The sequence below is a fragment of the Colossoma macropomum genome, unplaced genomic scaffold (assembly GCF_904425465.1).
Source record: "Colossoma macropomum unplaced genomic scaffold, Colossoma_macropomum, whole genome shotgun sequence".
In the NCBI taxonomy this organism is placed as follows: domain Eukaryota; kingdom Metazoa; phylum Chordata; class Actinopteri; order Characiformes; family Serrasalmidae; genus Colossoma; species Colossoma macropomum.
Window position 1 is genome coordinate 8,733,198 of NW_023494807.1, and position 16,726 is coordinate 8,749,923.

The 16,726-nt window shown below is 37.5% G+C and overlaps 1 protein-coding gene across 1 annotated transcript in view; it reads left to right on the plus strand.

Annotated features, from left to right (window-relative positions):
* Nucleotides 1-8,434: 8,434 nt before the first annotated feature.
* Nucleotides 8,435-16,726, plus strand: part of si:dkeyp-97b10.3 (NACHT, LRR and PYD domains-containing protein 1 homolog) — a 45,619-nt gene continuing 37,327 nt past the window's right edge. Inside the window, exon 1 of the mRNA XM_036556537.1 lies at nt 8,435-8,797. Coding sequence (XP_036412430.1) covers nt 8,748-8,797 — 50 coding nt within the window. The 5' untranslated portion in view covers nt 8,435-8,747. The remainder of the gene's footprint in view (nt 8,798-16,726) is intronic.

Below are 16,726 nucleotides of genomic sequence, written 5' to 3' on the forward strand. Positions count from 1 at the left end.
TACCATAATTACTATAATGTTCAGTCATTTATTATAATAAAATAAACATAATTACAGCATAGAGTCACTTAAAGCAAAAGGATTTTAGTGCCAGACAGTGAAAAGTGAGAAGTTTAACTTGAATGTGTTTGACCATACATACATGCTTGTGTTTGACCAAAAGTGCAAAGCATGTTTTTAAAATAGATTTTTGGCATTGTAGGAGAGAAGCAAGTCAACAATTACAAAAGTGTTTTATTGTCTTTAAATGCTGTTTTTCATTGTTTCAGTTATACAGAATTGATGGGAAGAAATCTGCAGTTGTCCATTTTATCTCAGCATGGTCAGCTTTGTGGAGAGGTGTGAGTAGTTTTTCACAGCAGGGGGGTCTCACCCCTCCCTTTTGGCCCCTCATTGCTTGCTAGCAGGTCAACACAGAGTCACGACAAATCACACTTGGAGAGACAACAGTATTCGTAGTCACTGGTAGTTCATCGGATAACAGAGTTACATTATATAAATTGGAACAGCAGCTGGGGGTCTGCAGAAAGAGGTTAAAGAACTATTATTTTTTAAAAGTCCAGTTAAACTGAGTTATCGCGACAGCCCTAGTCTGGTTGTGTGGTATATAGTTTCAGCTCAAAATACAATAACAGAAGAGATGCTGAATTGGGATCAGCTGTCTGGGGCTGAGATGTGGGAGGGATAATGTGAACGTGTCACTGAGAGCTGCTCTCTGTCTGCAGGATATCGATCCTCCGCTCTTGATTGTCCTTGGAGTCTGAGCTCTCCCGTAAGGATTCTCTGCTCTCAGCTTTTCCTTCTTTTTCTCTCTTTCTTGCCCACTCACTCTTTATATCACTAAGCAATGATAAAACGAACAGTAAAGTCACTAAACTTGTGGGACGAGCGCACAGAGACTAACATGCACTGCAGTACATGCTTATGTCACCCTATATTATTATTATATCCAGTGTTTTTAACCCTAATAACAGCCTCATATCTCCAAAATGGTAACTTTACAGGAGAAGGAAAAAACATGCTTTACTTTTACTGTAAGTCAATGGAACCAGACATTTTTCCAGGTCATTTTGGGTCATTTCTTTAGATTCATTTATCATTAAATTTACATACAATATAAACGACAGCAGGCATTTTCAAATTAGGACAAAAACTGAAAAACGATAAAAATGGAGATATAAGGTTTTGTTTTGACAGCACTAATCAGATAAAATTTCCCACTAGCTGGGACTTCTTCTATCACACAGTCCCATCTGGCATATTTTCCTCTGGGGCTTCTGGATATGGACAGCTGTGGTATTGCTGGGATTCAAACTCAAGATCTCCTGATGTTGGGATGAATTATTATACAGTTGTACCACATGAGATGACACCATGCTTTACAGTTAAAACAACAAATATTTATATATTATATTTGTGTCTATATATAGACACAAAATCTGACTTGCTTCATGTGCTTCTGAGTGGTGCAGTTGAGTAAGCCGTCACCCCAACAGGAGGTTGTGAGTTTGAGCCCGAGCGATGCCATAGCCATCCATAAGTGTTCACCCAAGAGGAAACTTGTCTAGCAGGATTGTGTGATGGAAAGAGTCCTGGCTGGTGGGGAAGTTGAGTATAAAAAAAACAAGTTCCTTTTATTTACCTCACTGAGATGCAGAACTAGAAAATGCAGAGAACATTTGACTCAACTAAGAAGCTTGTATTGTAAAGACTCCTCTGTCCTCACGTTGAGTCAACTCAAGAAAAGCCATGTAATCAGTTACTTTATCATTTCGAGTTGAGCTGACGTCTCATTTATTTGATTATATTGCACACAGATATGGTGATGAATTCACAGTTTACCTGCTGTAGGTGTGTGAAGTCTAATGGGGGGAGTAGGGGGGCTCTACAGGGAGCAGTGCTGGTTGTACAGTCTAACAGCAGCAGGAAGGAAGGACCTGCGATAGCACTCCTTCACACACTTATAGTATAGTATACAGTATAATATAAGCAGCATAGTATAGTATACAGTATAGTATAGTGCATAGTATAGTATAGTATACAGTATAGTATAAGTATAGTATAGTATACATATAGTATACATAGTATAGTACACAGTATGATATTGTCAATGTTATGTAACTTTTTTCATACACAACATTGTGTGACTATGATGAACACTGGACTAGCAAAATGATTGGAATACAATCTCATTACATGAACGCTCCTTAAAGTGCATTTTTTTCTTTCTTCTATTAAGTTGCCAGTTCAGTCACAACAGCAACAGCAGACTATTGATAACTGTTGAAACTACACTGAGAAAGTAAACAAATAAAATGATAAATAAAAAAAAAACAGAGCATTTTCAGTTGATTTTTGTCTTTGTGTACTAGATTTTTATTCATGTGGAATATGATACATCAATATATAACAATGTTAATATGCAGTCCTGAGACCACCCTTCATTTATTACATTTCAATTCAAAAGGCTATCAAGTATTTTAAATTAAGTGATTTATTTTTCAGTTTTGGGGGAAAAAAGTAGGAAAAACATATAACAGAAAATTACACAGAGGCGTCAACAATTAAATATATCGAAGTTTTCATTTCCTTTATTCCAGCTTCCATTATTTTCGGGAGACTCACTTTCAGTTTCTCAAAGAAATCTGCAGACACACCTCCAAAGTTCAGTCTTAGAAGTTGGTTGATGATTTTCTGAAGTAATCAAACACATTCAGTGATGTTGAGGTCTGGACTCTGGGGTGGTCAGTCCATTGCTCAGCTTCTTTGTTTGATGTGTCCGTCTCCTTTTCTCAGTGAGGTTCTTCTTGACAGCTACACATCCTTTCAGACCCATAGCGCTGAGTCGTCTTCTCACAGTGGAAGGATGGACAGAAACACCTGTGGATGTTTTCAGGTCTCAAGCAGCTTGATTTTCTCCTCTCTCTCAAAGATGAAAGCTTTAAGACAATCCACAACCGTGCAAGAGCTGCTAGACCACCAAGACTGTCACCATCTGATAAACAGCACTTACAGCTTTCATCTTGTACTTAATGGCCATTTTGGCTGGAAATGAAATAAATAAAGGGTGCGCTCTGACATTTGTACAGTGCTATATAATGCAATATTTTATTGTCATATATTTTATTCATGTGGTCTTTATGAAGACATTTGGTTCAGGTTATTGACTATTGACTATTGGGTTAAAAATAGTGAGCTAATAGCCTTTCATGAGTTAATAGTCTCTTCCTGCCCACCTCACACACAGTCTAAACCCCCAGAGAGAGAGAGAGAGAGAGAGATGGAGAGTAGATTCACTCATCCACTCTGACCAAGTATGTGATCGATAGGAAAGCCCTTGATCCTGTCCTCGCCCAACTCTTACTCTCAGTCCTCCACAGAGAGAGAGGGGGGCGTCACTGTGCACAGAGTGGCTCAATTATGGATTTTCTCTGGGTTTTATTTTCTGTCCTCAACTACATTATCATCAGCAGCACTATGACTGAAGAAGTGGATGGAAATATAAAAGGCCGCACTGTATTTGTGCCTATGTGACCCACTGTGGCCTAAGATTGTACTGCAGGCTTCTCAGAGGGAGGCCAAATCACCTTACTCTGGTCTAATTTGATTAAAAGGGGAATTCCACCAATTTTTCTACATCATTCAATTGTTAAGATGCAGCCATTCAGTGTGGTTTGGTGTAAAACGGTTGATTGTAAAGACTCAGATATGAGGGAGCTTTTAGAGATGGATGTCTGGTTCCTATCACCTCCACTGTCACTGGAATGAAGCATTTCACATGACACCACGTCCACTTTAACTGCAGAACCTATCATTAGGGATCTTCCTTATCAGCTACAGGAATCCTGCAGGAATTTCTACAGGATTCCTAAAGAGTCTTACAGTAAATTCACACAGTTATACATTAATACAGCATGCAACACATGCATTATAGCTTACTGTAAGACAGTGGTGTATGAATATTATACAGAGATGAAATGATTACAGTAGTAAACACCAGTCCAGTCTCACTGTGTGAGGTTATTTGTGTTCTGTATATGAAATCTTGTATTAAGAATACATTTGCTTTCCATTATCTGCATGCATTTCACATGAAACTTGGATACGTGACCTATAGGCGCCTGACAGTCGTAGGCCCACAGTACTGTGTACTGTTTACTTATTTGTTTGTTTTTTCCAATGTTTTTTAAACAAATACAAGCTAAATGACCAAATATATATATCTTCCGACCTGCATGTACCTCTTCAGTCCGAATAGATCCTTCTCAAAACTATCCCAAAACAATGTCTCAGGCATCAGGAAGTGTATTCATAACCATTTTACGTAATCATTTTCTGTTTACATCTTATCTATTCAATTATACAGAAATTTTGAAAAGTTGGTGGAGTTCCCCTGTATTAAGACTATTCCTTCATTCTGAGTATGAAATATAACATTTGTGCTGCTCTTGAACCTGCAGCCTCGACATCTTCACCACCATTGGGTCTGATGATTGCTCAGAATTCTGTTCTTCAACGTTGGAAGAGCACATGGCACTGCACGGTGGAGTCATGGTTTATTGCTTATTACAAGTTAATAATGACCCCTTGGCATGTTATTAAGCCTTGATGCTACTACTTCCCCTTTAACAGCAGAATCTGTCATCAGGGTTGTTCCTTATAAACTACAGGAATGCTGCAGGAATTTCTACAGGATTCCTGAAGAGTCTTACAGTAAGTTCAGCCAGTTATACTTATACAGGGTGATTCAAAAGATTTATTATCATTTCATTATAATACATTATTTATAGATAATTTATCATTTCAAAATGATTCATTTCACTTGTAAATCATTACAGAACAATGCAGTAAACTGTAAATGGTTTAAATGAGCATAATGTTTATTATGTAATTTTACAAGTGCTCAGTATGAACCTCCTCCAGCTGTACGGACAACATCAACACCATAGTCAAATTCATCCCATACTGGATTGAGCATGTCTCGCTCTTTCAGTGTGATTTCGGAGATCATCCAGTGTTGTGGAACCAACGACGAACGCTCTGAGCTGTTGGAGCTTCACTGCTGATGAAAATCACACTGCACAGTTATGACGGATTCACTCTTATTGAAGTGGAGAACGCAGAATGCTTTCTGCTCAGGGGTCTCATCTCCTCATAGACTGAAGGGAGCCATCTTCCACTGACAGTCAGAAACTCTATGACCCCCTTTTTCAATTGGTATGTGCGCCTCACGGTTGGAAAAATATGGCACTTTGAAATCAGATGAATCTTTTTGACTCAACCTGTAGATTAATACAGCATGCTACACAAGCATAAAACAGTGGAGTAGGAATATTATACAGTGGTGACATTATTATAGATCGCTATTATAGATTTCTTGTTGTATTACTACAGTCTTCTTTCAAAATCTGAATCCCATCGGAATTTCAGAAACTGATTTTCCAGTAAATGGTATTCCAGTCTCATTGTATGAGGCAATTTATGTTCTGTATATACATGCATATGATTGGCATGCACTTCATATGAAACTCGGCCTATATGTGCCTGACAGTCGTAGGCCTACAGTACTGTGTCCTGTTTATTTATTTGTTTGCTTTTATCCTTTATGTTAGTGCTTTTGAACAAATAAATGCTAAATGCCCAAATATGTACCTTCACAATCATTTTCCTAGATGCCCTATAACTCTTGCACTGTACTGTATATGTTGTATGCATTCATATTATATATGCATTACTTACATATTTCTATATGACAATAATTACACACATACATGCAAATAAGAGTAAATATTTAGCCTTATGTCAAAAGACAGGCCCACTGTATGAATACATGGTGCATGCTCCATACCCTAGTTGTCTACAAAAGCCCACTGGAAGGAATATAGAATTACAAATAAATCGATTTGACTCGGAATATTGACTTACTGGGAAAACAACTCTGTTAAAAACATTTACAACATATACATATATATATATATATATATATATATATATATATATATATATATATATATATACATATATATAGTTGTAAATGTATATATGTATGATGTGTTAACACTGAAATAGTATGAACTCTATGGATAACCAAAACATCATATTTCTTTTTTGATTATGAATGAAGACTGTGGGTTTCACTTTGGTTGGAACGTACAGCTTGTAGTGTAGCAACACCTAGTGTTGAAAGTGAAGAACTAGCTGCTCAAACTTGGCCACAGGACACATTCCCGCCAAAAACGTCCTAAATCAGGGCGTCTGGGACTGTAGCTGACGATTCTCATTCTAAGATGATGACATTTCGGGCAGTGATGAACAGAGATGTACAGTTCTGTGTTTTTAGGCCCTGTTAAGGCCTAACTTCTAATATCATTGTCAACCTTAGAGCTTGACCTGAAGAACCACGTGTACAGTATGCTCTGGTGTGGATAGGCCTTTATCTCTTTCTACTGCGCTTTCACAGATATCAGAGTGAGTGATTTGGAGAACTGGAGAATAAACTGTCAGTTAGGCTCTGGACGTAGTGAGATGACTCAGCAGTTTTAGGGCTCCACCACAGAAGTGAGATCTGTTCTGTCACAGAGAACAGAAGTGAGATCTGTTCTGTCACAAAGTCCTGCAGAGTCTAAAAAGAGGCTAAAAGAAAAGTGAAAAGCTGCATTGTGTTGATATAGGTTAGTGTACTTTTGAATTTTTTCCAGTGTATTATAAGAATTTTGGGTCAGTTAGTTTCACTTGATTTTATACTCTTTATTAACCTTTTGCACTTGTTGTCAGTGTCAGTTCTGTGAACGCCGAGCGTTGCACATTTCTGTGTTACCCCTTATGATACACCTGATAAATCTCAAGAATATGTCATTACATTGTGATATTGCAAAAGTATTTGAGATATTGATACAAGTAATTATTTTGAAATACTAAGTCAAAACTTAAAGTAAGTAGAATAAAGTCATTATTTCGAAATACTAGTCAATATTTTGAGAAAATAAATCAGTACTTTGAGATACCAAGTCAAATAAATAGGTAAGTCATGTTTATAGGTACTAATTTAAGACTTTGAGAAAATGTCATTATTATTTCAAGATGCTAAGTGAATTTTGAAGAAAAAAAGTATTTTTTGGAAAATAAGTCTTCATTATAAGATAGTAGGTCAAAGAAAATGAGAGAAAATAAGTCATTCATTGAATATTTTGAGAAAATAAGTCAGTAAAATGGGATACTAAGTCAAAATCTGAGAAACTTAATCATTATTTTAAAATAACAGGTCAACTCTTTGAGAAATAAGTCATAATTCAAGGTACTATTTAAAGACTAAAGAAGTCATTTCTTTAATATTTTCAAAAAATAAGTCAGTATTTTGATGTAGTAAGTTAAAATGTAAGAAAATAAGTCATTGTTTTAAGACTCTAAGTCAAACTTTGATAAAATAAGTCATCATTTTAAGATACTGAGTCAAATCCTTGAGCTAATAAGTTATTCATTTAATATTTTGAGAAAATAAGTCAGTATTTTGAAATAGTAAGTCAAAATTTGTGAAAAGTCAAATCTTTGAGAAAATATGTCATAATTCGAGGTACTAATTTAGTCATTTTATATTTTGAAAAAATAGGCCATTATTTCAAGATACTAAGTTGAAATTTGAGAAAATAAGCATTTTTTTCTAGATACTAAGTCAAAAAATAAATCATTATTTATAGATACTAAGTCAAATCCTTGAGAAAATAAGTTATTAATTTAATATTTTGGGAAAATAAGTCAGTATTGTGAGATACTAAGGGAAATTTTTGAAGAAATAAGGTATTCATTTAATATTTTGAGAAAATATGTCAGCATTTTGAAATACTAAGTCAAAATGTGCTAAAAAAGGTCTTTTTTAAAGATACTAGGCCAAATCTTTAAGAAAATAAGTCATTATTTTAAGATACTAAGCTGAATCCTTCAACAAATAAATGAAATGTCAGTATTTTGAGATACTAAGTCAAATCCTTGAGAAAATAAGTTATTCATTTAATATTTTAAGAAAATAAGCCAGTATTTTGAGATACCAAGTCAAATCTAAGTAATTTGAGGCACTAATTCAAGGCTTTGAGAAAATAAGTCATTCATTTAATATGTTTGAGATAGTGAATTATAATTTGAGAAAATAAGTCATTATTTTTAGATACTAAGTCAAAATGTGTAAGTCATAATTGGAGTAATTCAAGAGAATGCGTCATTGTTTTGAGATACTAAGTCAGACGGAGAGACAAACACCAGGAGGAAATTGGCTTCCAGGTATTGGACTTCTCTAAACAACAAAGGTTATTTAACCTGGACCCTGAAGCTGTGACTCCCGGCCTGCAGTTACAGGAGAGGGAAACTGCTGATGGGTTGTTGTGGGGAAAAGCGCGGGCCTTTTAACTCCGCCCCTTGCCTCGAGCTGGCAACATTGTTTTGATTGGGCGATGAAGGTGAAGCAGTTGTAAGTTGTACGCGTCGTATTGTGCAGCGTTTTTACTCCAAGTTGCCAACGTGCTCGAAATCCTTCCTTGTGAGGAGAGCGGATCTACAGTGTGTTGAGGAGGCGGGTTAGATGCACACAAAGCCGAGAAGCCGAGTGTTCGTGATAAGAACAGCTTTAGGTGGATGCTGGTGTGAGAGCTCACCTTGCTGGGTTTTGAATGCTCCTGGTTGTTAAATTCATCTTCAACCTGAGGAAACATCTCCGCAACGGTGGCGCCAGTTAAACCCAGCCAGTTCGTGTTTGGACGATGGTAGGAGACATGGCTAATTTTGGAGAAGCAAAGCAGGCTGAAGATGGGTAAGTAGAGATGGGGACTACTAAACTAAGCAACCGAGCTGAGGTCAGTTTCTTATTCGCCAGCTTCTTGCTCGAATTTTTCCGTTCCACCTTACATGGTACAGCAGTTACATTCTGGCGCCTCGGTCGAACGGTGGAACGGAAAAATTCGAACAAGAAGCCACTCCAGCCTCGCGCTGAGCTGATGTTTATTTCTTTTCAACTCAAAGTTAGCCTGTAACTGTGTGAAGTGGTTAATGGCGGTTGATAAACAGCTACACGAAGCCAACCTGCCCCATTTACCCCGTTTACCCCCGTTTATTCATTCCGAAATGAACGTTAGCCACCACGAACGACTTACGACTTATTTTTGGTTTGGACAAAGTGAAAGTGCAAGAGATGCGCCATGATGTCTTTGTCTGTTACCTCTAAACGGATAGCTACACTTCCATCACCCTCCACACATTGTAATGTAACCAGTGTCCTCTCGTGTGGACAACCATGGCTTAATAACAAACCAAGGGGTCATTATTAACTTGTAATAAGCGATAAACCATGACTCCACCGTGCAGTGCCATGTGCTCTTTTGTTTTGAACGTTGAAGAACTGAATTCTGAGCAATCATCAGACCCAACAGTGGTGAAGATGTCGAGGCTGCAGGTTCAAGAGCAGCACAAGTGTTATATTTCATACTCAGAATGAAGGAATAGTCCAAATACAAGGGAACTCCACCAACTTTTCAAAATTTCTGTATAATTAAATGGATAAGATCTAAACAGAGAATGATTATGTAAAATGGTTATGAATACACTTCCTGATGCCTGAGACATTGTTTTGGGATAGTTTTGAGAAGGATCCATTCGTACTGAAGAGGTACATGCAGGTCGTAAGGCAAACGTATCTGGGCGTTTAGCATGTATTTGTACAGAAAACACTGGAATAAAAACAAACAAATAAGTAAACATTACACAGTACTGTAGGCCTATGATTGCCAGGCGCCTATAGGCCACATATCCAAGGTTCATATGAAATGCATGCAGATAATGGAATTTTACTGTAGCTGATAAGGAACATCGTTGATGATAGGTTATGCAGATAAAGGGGAAGAAATAATTCGATGTGAAATGCTTCGCAGTGGTCCCAGTGGTGGTGAAACCAGACGTCCACCTCTAATTGCTTCCTCACAGGAAGATATTACATGACCTGGCAATGTTTCTGCTGCCTGATATCTGAGACACTGTTTAGAGATTTTATCCTAAACCTGTTTTTTTTAAATCCTTTCTGTTTCTGTTCTCTGACTTAGTTTCTAGAAAAAAAAAATCTCATATTCTCAAATGTCGACTTAATACCACAAATTCTAACTTATTTTCTCAAAGATTTGGCTTAGTGTCTTCAAATAATGACTTATGTTCTCAAAGATTGACTCACAATACTGATATATGTTCTCAAAATATTAAATAATTGACATATTGAGTGAATGACAAAATAGTATCCAAAGAACTTTTTTTTTTACCATCATCAACATTACATATTAAAGCTCAGAAGACACGTGTAGGTTCATTGGTGGTTTTGGATGGTAAATAAAATGTCTATATTTGTGCTGTAGTCTTGGCGACCTCTGGTTCCTATCATCACCACTGTAAAGAGAGTCTCTACAAAGAAATTTCAGTCTTGTCACATCTTTTGCATACGACTGATAACCACACTTCCCTGAACTGAGCAAAAGAGCGGAAAACCTGTTGACTAGGATTGTAACATTCGTAATTCAACTCAGTGGTGTCTTGAGTCTATAATATTTTAATACAACAAAAATAGGGAGTAACTGAAAATGTGCCTTACATTACAAGGTCAATGTTTCCATTTTAGTTTATTAGAGCATTCAACATTATGCAAGGATAATATTTGAAACAAAAGATGTGCTTTATCTTGTTCCAGCCTAAAGCTTTAGCCACTAGCTAACACACTAACAGTCGCAATACTGCAATAGCATCTGATATGATACAATACAATACAATATGCTGTGGTGTATCACTAGCGCTGACTCCAAACAAACTAATGGGCAGGTACTGAAGGGAACATATGGGGAAATGCATTGAAAATATCCAGTGTGTAAGTAAAACTCCTAACTCAGAATTTCTGACCTCTAACTAAGACAGGTTTTAGAAAACGTCTCATCAGCTGTGAATTCCTACTCAGAAAGTCGGGACAGTGTCCTCCACTCAATACTGCATGTAATAGTACCACTTCTCTGCTTTTCTTTACATTAACCATATAGTTCACATGATCTCTTTAGCCACTTTAAACTCTTAAGTAGGGATTCACAATAATATCAGAGTCATGTGATATTGGTAACGCTTAAAGGGTCCGTATCTTAAATTATTTTTGTATTTTATTTTTTCCTTTCAGGCCCACATATAACTTAAATGTTCTTTTAGGTACAAAAATTGATCGTAATTCCTTTTACATGACTATTTTCTATGCTCTCTTTAACCTTTAGAATTAAACAGGCTGATTTTGTTACTGCGCCTTTAAGAGTGATAAATGACTGTAAATGAGCTCTGTTCTGATTGACTGTCGTATTATGCTTCATTCAAAAAGCACTCAGATCTGAAACACTCCTTATATGTTCTGTGAGAGTGGGCGGAGCTAAAGTGCTCCAAACAACAAAAAGACGCAGCAGTGCTGCTGGAGTTTTTAAACACTCACTGTCCACTCTATTAGACACTCCTACCTTGTCAATCCACCTTGTACATTTAAAGCCAGAGATGATAGCTCATCTGCTGCTGCACAGTTTGTGTACGCTGCCCACAGGACGCTGTTGGCTGGATGTTTTTGGTTGGTGGACTATTCTCAGTCCAGCAGTGACACTGAGATGTTTAAAAACTCCAGCAGCACTGCTGAGTCTGATCCACTCAGACCAGCACAACACACACTAACACACCACCACCACATCAGTGTTACTGCAGTGCTGAGAATGATCCACCACCCAAATAGTACCTGCTCTGTGAGGGTCCATGGGGGTCCTGACCGCTGAAGAACAATGTAAAAGGGGGCTAACAAAGTATGCAGAGAGACAGATGGACTACAGTCTGTAATTGCAGAACTACAAAGTGCACCTATATAGTAAGTGGAGCTGATAAAATGGACAATGAGCGTAGAAACAAGGAGGTGGTCATAATGTTATGCAAGTGTATTAGTTTCATAGTAGGTTGTGATTCATTGATAGTAGATGCTGAATCATTTATAGTAGTTACTGAATCATTTATAGTAGATGCTGAATCATTAATAGTAGATGCTGAATCATTTATATCATTTACTCAATCATTTATAGTAGATACTGAAAAATTTGTAGTAGTTACTGAATCATTATAGTAGTTCCTGATTCATTTGTAGTAGATAATGAATCATTTATAGTAAATTCTGAATACTTTATTATTAGTAGTAGTTCTGTATCACTGGTTTTAGAGGCTGAGGTCCGCTTTCTAATTGACAGAGCAGTCCAGATAGACAAGTGAACAACATCTTAGACTCTCTGTTTGATTTATCGAATAATAATAAAACAGTCTGACTCATTCCTGCCTCCAGGCAGATGGAAACTTGAGACCATGTTACAGCACTCAGTCGAATACACACACGTCTTTGCATTGTAATTCTAGCTGACATCCGACACCTTTGTGTCCCTGAGTGCTATCTTTCATGTGCTGTGTTTGCTGTGGTGGTCAGTCTGGATTTGGGTGAACATGCACTGGTACTGTGTAGTGTCGGCTGTAGGCTGTGTACCGAGTCTCTGGCTGTTTTAGTTTCCTTTAACAGACCTGAGCAAAGTAGGAGGTCCATGCAAATGTTGTGGTCTTGTCTGACTCATTGTCTCTCACAAAAAACAAATACTTGGCCTCCAGCAGGCTTTATCTTGTTCCGGCCTAAAGCTTTAGCCACTAGCTAACACACTAACAGTCGCAATACTGCAATAGCATCTGATATGATACAATACAATACAATATGCTGTGGTGTATCACTACCATTGACTCCAAACAAACTAATGGGCAGGTACTGAAGGGAACATATGGGGAAATGCATTGAAAATATCCAGTGTGTAAGTAAAACTCCTAACTCAGAATTTCTGACCTCTAACTAAGACAGGTTTTAGAAAACGTCTCATCAGCTGTGAATTCCTACTCAGAAAGTCGGGACGGTGTCCTCCATTCATTACTGCATGTAATAGTACCACTTCTCTGCTTTTCTTTACATTAACCGTATAGTTCACATGATCTCTTTAGCCACTTTAAACTCTTAAGTAGGGATTCACAATAATATCAGAGTCATGTGATATTGGTAACGCTTAAAGGGTCCGTATCTTAAATTATTTTTGTATTTTATTTTTTCCTTTCAGGCCCACATATAACTTAAATGTTCTTTTAGGTACAAAAATTGATCGTAATTCCTTTTACATGACTATTTTCTATGCTCTCTTTAACCTTTAGAATTAAACAGGCTGATTTTGTTACTGCGCCTTTAAGAGTGATAAATGACTGTAAATGAGCTCTGTTCTGATTGACTGTCGTATTATGCTTCATTCAAAAAGCACTCAGATCTGAAACACTCCTTATATGTTCTGTGAGAGTGGGCGGAGCTAAAGTGCTCCAAACAACAAAAAGACGCAGCAGTGCTGCTGGAGTTTTTAAACACTCACTGTCCACTCTATTAGACACTCCTACCTTGTCAATCCACCTTGTACATTTAAAGCCAGAGATGATAGCTCATCTGCTGCTGCACAGTTTGTGTTGGTCATCCTCTAGTCCTTCATCAGTGGTCACAGGACGCTGCCCACAGGACGCTGTTGGCTGGATGTTTTTGGTTGGTGGACTATTCTCAGTCCAGCAGTGACACTGAGGTGTTTAAAAACTCCAGCAGCACTGCTGAGTCTGATCCACTCACACCAGCACAACACACACTAACACATCACCACCACATCAGTGTTACTGCAGTGCTGAGAATGATCCACCACCCAAATAGTACCTGCTCTGTGAGGGGCCATGGGGGTCCTGACTGCTGAAGAACAGGGTAAAAGGGGGCTAACAAAGTATGCAGAGAGACAGATGGACTACTGTCTGTAATTGCAGAACTACGAAGTGCACCTATATAGTAAGTGGAGCTGATAAAATGGACAATGAGCGTAGAAACAAGGAGGTGGTCATAATGTTATGCAGGTGTATTAGTTTCATAGTAGGTTGTGATTCATTTATAGTAGATGCTGAATCATCTATAGTAGTTACTGAATCATTTATAGTAGATCCTGAATCATTAATAGTAGATGCTGAATCATTTATATCATTTACTTAATCATTTATAGTAGATACTGAATAATTTGTAGTAGTTACTGAATCATTATAGTAGTTCCTGATTCATTTGTAGTAGATAATGAATCATTTATAGTAAATTCTGAATACTTTATTATTAGTAGTAGTTCTGTATCACTGGTTTTAGAGGCTGAGGTCCGCTTGCTAATTGACAGAGCAGTCCAGATAGAGAAGTGAACAACATCTTAGACTCTCTGTTTGATTTATCGAATAATAAAGCAGTCTGACTCATTCCTGCCTCCAGGCAGATGGAAACTTGAGACCGTGTTACAGCACTCGAATACACACACGTCTTTGCATTGTAATTCTAGCTGACATCCGACACCTTTGTGTCCCTGAGTGCTATCTTTCATGTGCTGTGTTTGCTGTGGTGGTCAGTCTGGATTTGGGTGAACATGCACTGGTACTGTGTAGTGTCGGCTGTAGGCTGTGTGCCGAGTCTCTGGCCGTTTTAGTTTCCTTTAACAGACATGAGCAAAGTAGGAGGTCCATGCAAATGTTGTGGTCTTGTCTGACTCATTGTCTCTCACAGAAAACAAATACCTGGCCTCCAGCAGGCTGTGTTTGCATGTGGGAAGTAGTGTTGCATGACGTATTGAAAGTCGAGTGTTTTTTCAATCCTACAGTATGATAAACAATTAAACACTCTAATTTTCAATACTATTTAAAGAGGCTACGAGTATGTAGACATTGAATTCTGCTCATAGGTAAGCAAAATTGCACTAATTTGTCTTTGGTTATGCCCAATAGGATATATAAAGTGTATAGCTGAAGATTTTTATTCTGTAACTTATACTCTTAGAAACAATGAACATAACTCAAGCTGATTGTGATGGATATTAGCATACAGTCGTATGCAAAAGCTGGGACGCCCTTGGTCAAATGGCATGTTTTGTTGATTTTCTAAGTGAAAATAAGTGAACACATCCTCTATAGTGCGTATTACTCTTCTGTTCACTGATAAGTGTTCACCAAAATGTGTTTTCATTTTTAAGACGATGGTTAAAAAGATGCTGCTCTCCAGCTCCACTCACTGCTCTTCAGAGTAGGCTGAACGATTTGGGTAAAATATCAAATTTTTCTGACCGGTATTGTGATTTAAATTGCAATTGTTTTCTTTAAATCGATGTCCATGCTTTTTTTTTACCAACACCACCAACATGTTCACTTTTTTGGCTTGTTGTGGTTGTGATGTCACAGCATATGAGCATTTAGTTGCTTCTGATTGGCCTAACTCATCTACAAGCAGTTCACAAGCTCTGTGTTATGAGGTTAAACCTCCCCACTTAAAACTTCTTCATAGTGTAGACTGTAATTAAAAGTGCAACTCCTGTGATTTAAAAATAGCACTCTTGTAAAATGTGATTTCAATAATAATGATTAATCTTTCAGCTCTACCTTAGAGCCAGATCAGGGTTGCCAGATTGGGTAGGATCAGCAACTTGCTTTGAAATAATTATATAATAGCGATGTTCTTTTCTTTGACTTGTAGTATTACGTTTTATTAAAAAAAATAATAATAATACAATTTATGCAACAGGGCAAAAAACTATTCCGTTATTAAAATGAAACTTTTTTTTTCTTATTGTTACAGAATATTCAAAGTAATATTCTATAGAATATTTAGAAATGGAAATATTTAACAGTTGCAGCCCTAGAAAGCAGCATTAAGGGGCGTTTCATGCTATCAAACATGAGATGCGCAGCACTCCATGCCTAAAAAGACACAGGGTACACTTCTTAGGGGGCGGGTTTACGCATTTGATTGACAAATGCAACAAAACAACGATAAAAATTTCTTATACATGAAATAAATAGCAAACGCTTTTTTCACGTTCCCATTGGCAGCCCAAACTAGCTTTTCCGTCATGTTGTATGAGTGGCTGACTTGATAGAAGCTGTCCTTGAGATTGTTTGATCAGCTGTGATGACGTATGATCTCAGCAGATAACATGGTAATAGTTAAGAGTGGTTTATCAACTTAAGCGCATTTTCCCTATAATTATGTGGTTTTGGATAGTGAATAAAATGTCTATATTTGTGTTGTAGTCATGGTGACCCCTGGTTCCTATCACCACCACTGTAAAGAAATCTGACTCTCTACAATCAACCATTTCACACCAAACCACTCTGTTTTAAGTCTCAATGGCTGAATCATGCAGATATTTAAAAAAAACTGGTGAAAAATTCCCTTTAAACTCACCACACAGGTGGCAGGTGTCTAACTTTTCATCATAATATTGTTTTGGCATCTTTTAAGTATTGTGAAACTGCACTTGGTGTCAGTATCAAGGTCAAAATCCCTATATTGTGACAACAAGTGAGGAGGCCGTCCTTTCTCCCTCCATCTCCCTCTTTTCTTGTAATAAGAAGTCCTTTCTAGAAAGCAGGGTACACACACACACACACACACACACACACAGGGACCCATAAACAGCACCTACTGGACTGGCTAGACCTGATGACACGGCAATAATCTTGGTAAAACATATAATACCCTGAATAATGTTTGATAAGCAATCAAAGACCTTCTTTCAAAACAGTTGAGTAAAAACGAAAGCAATCCTGTCTTGCTGTATTCGCTGTCGGCTCG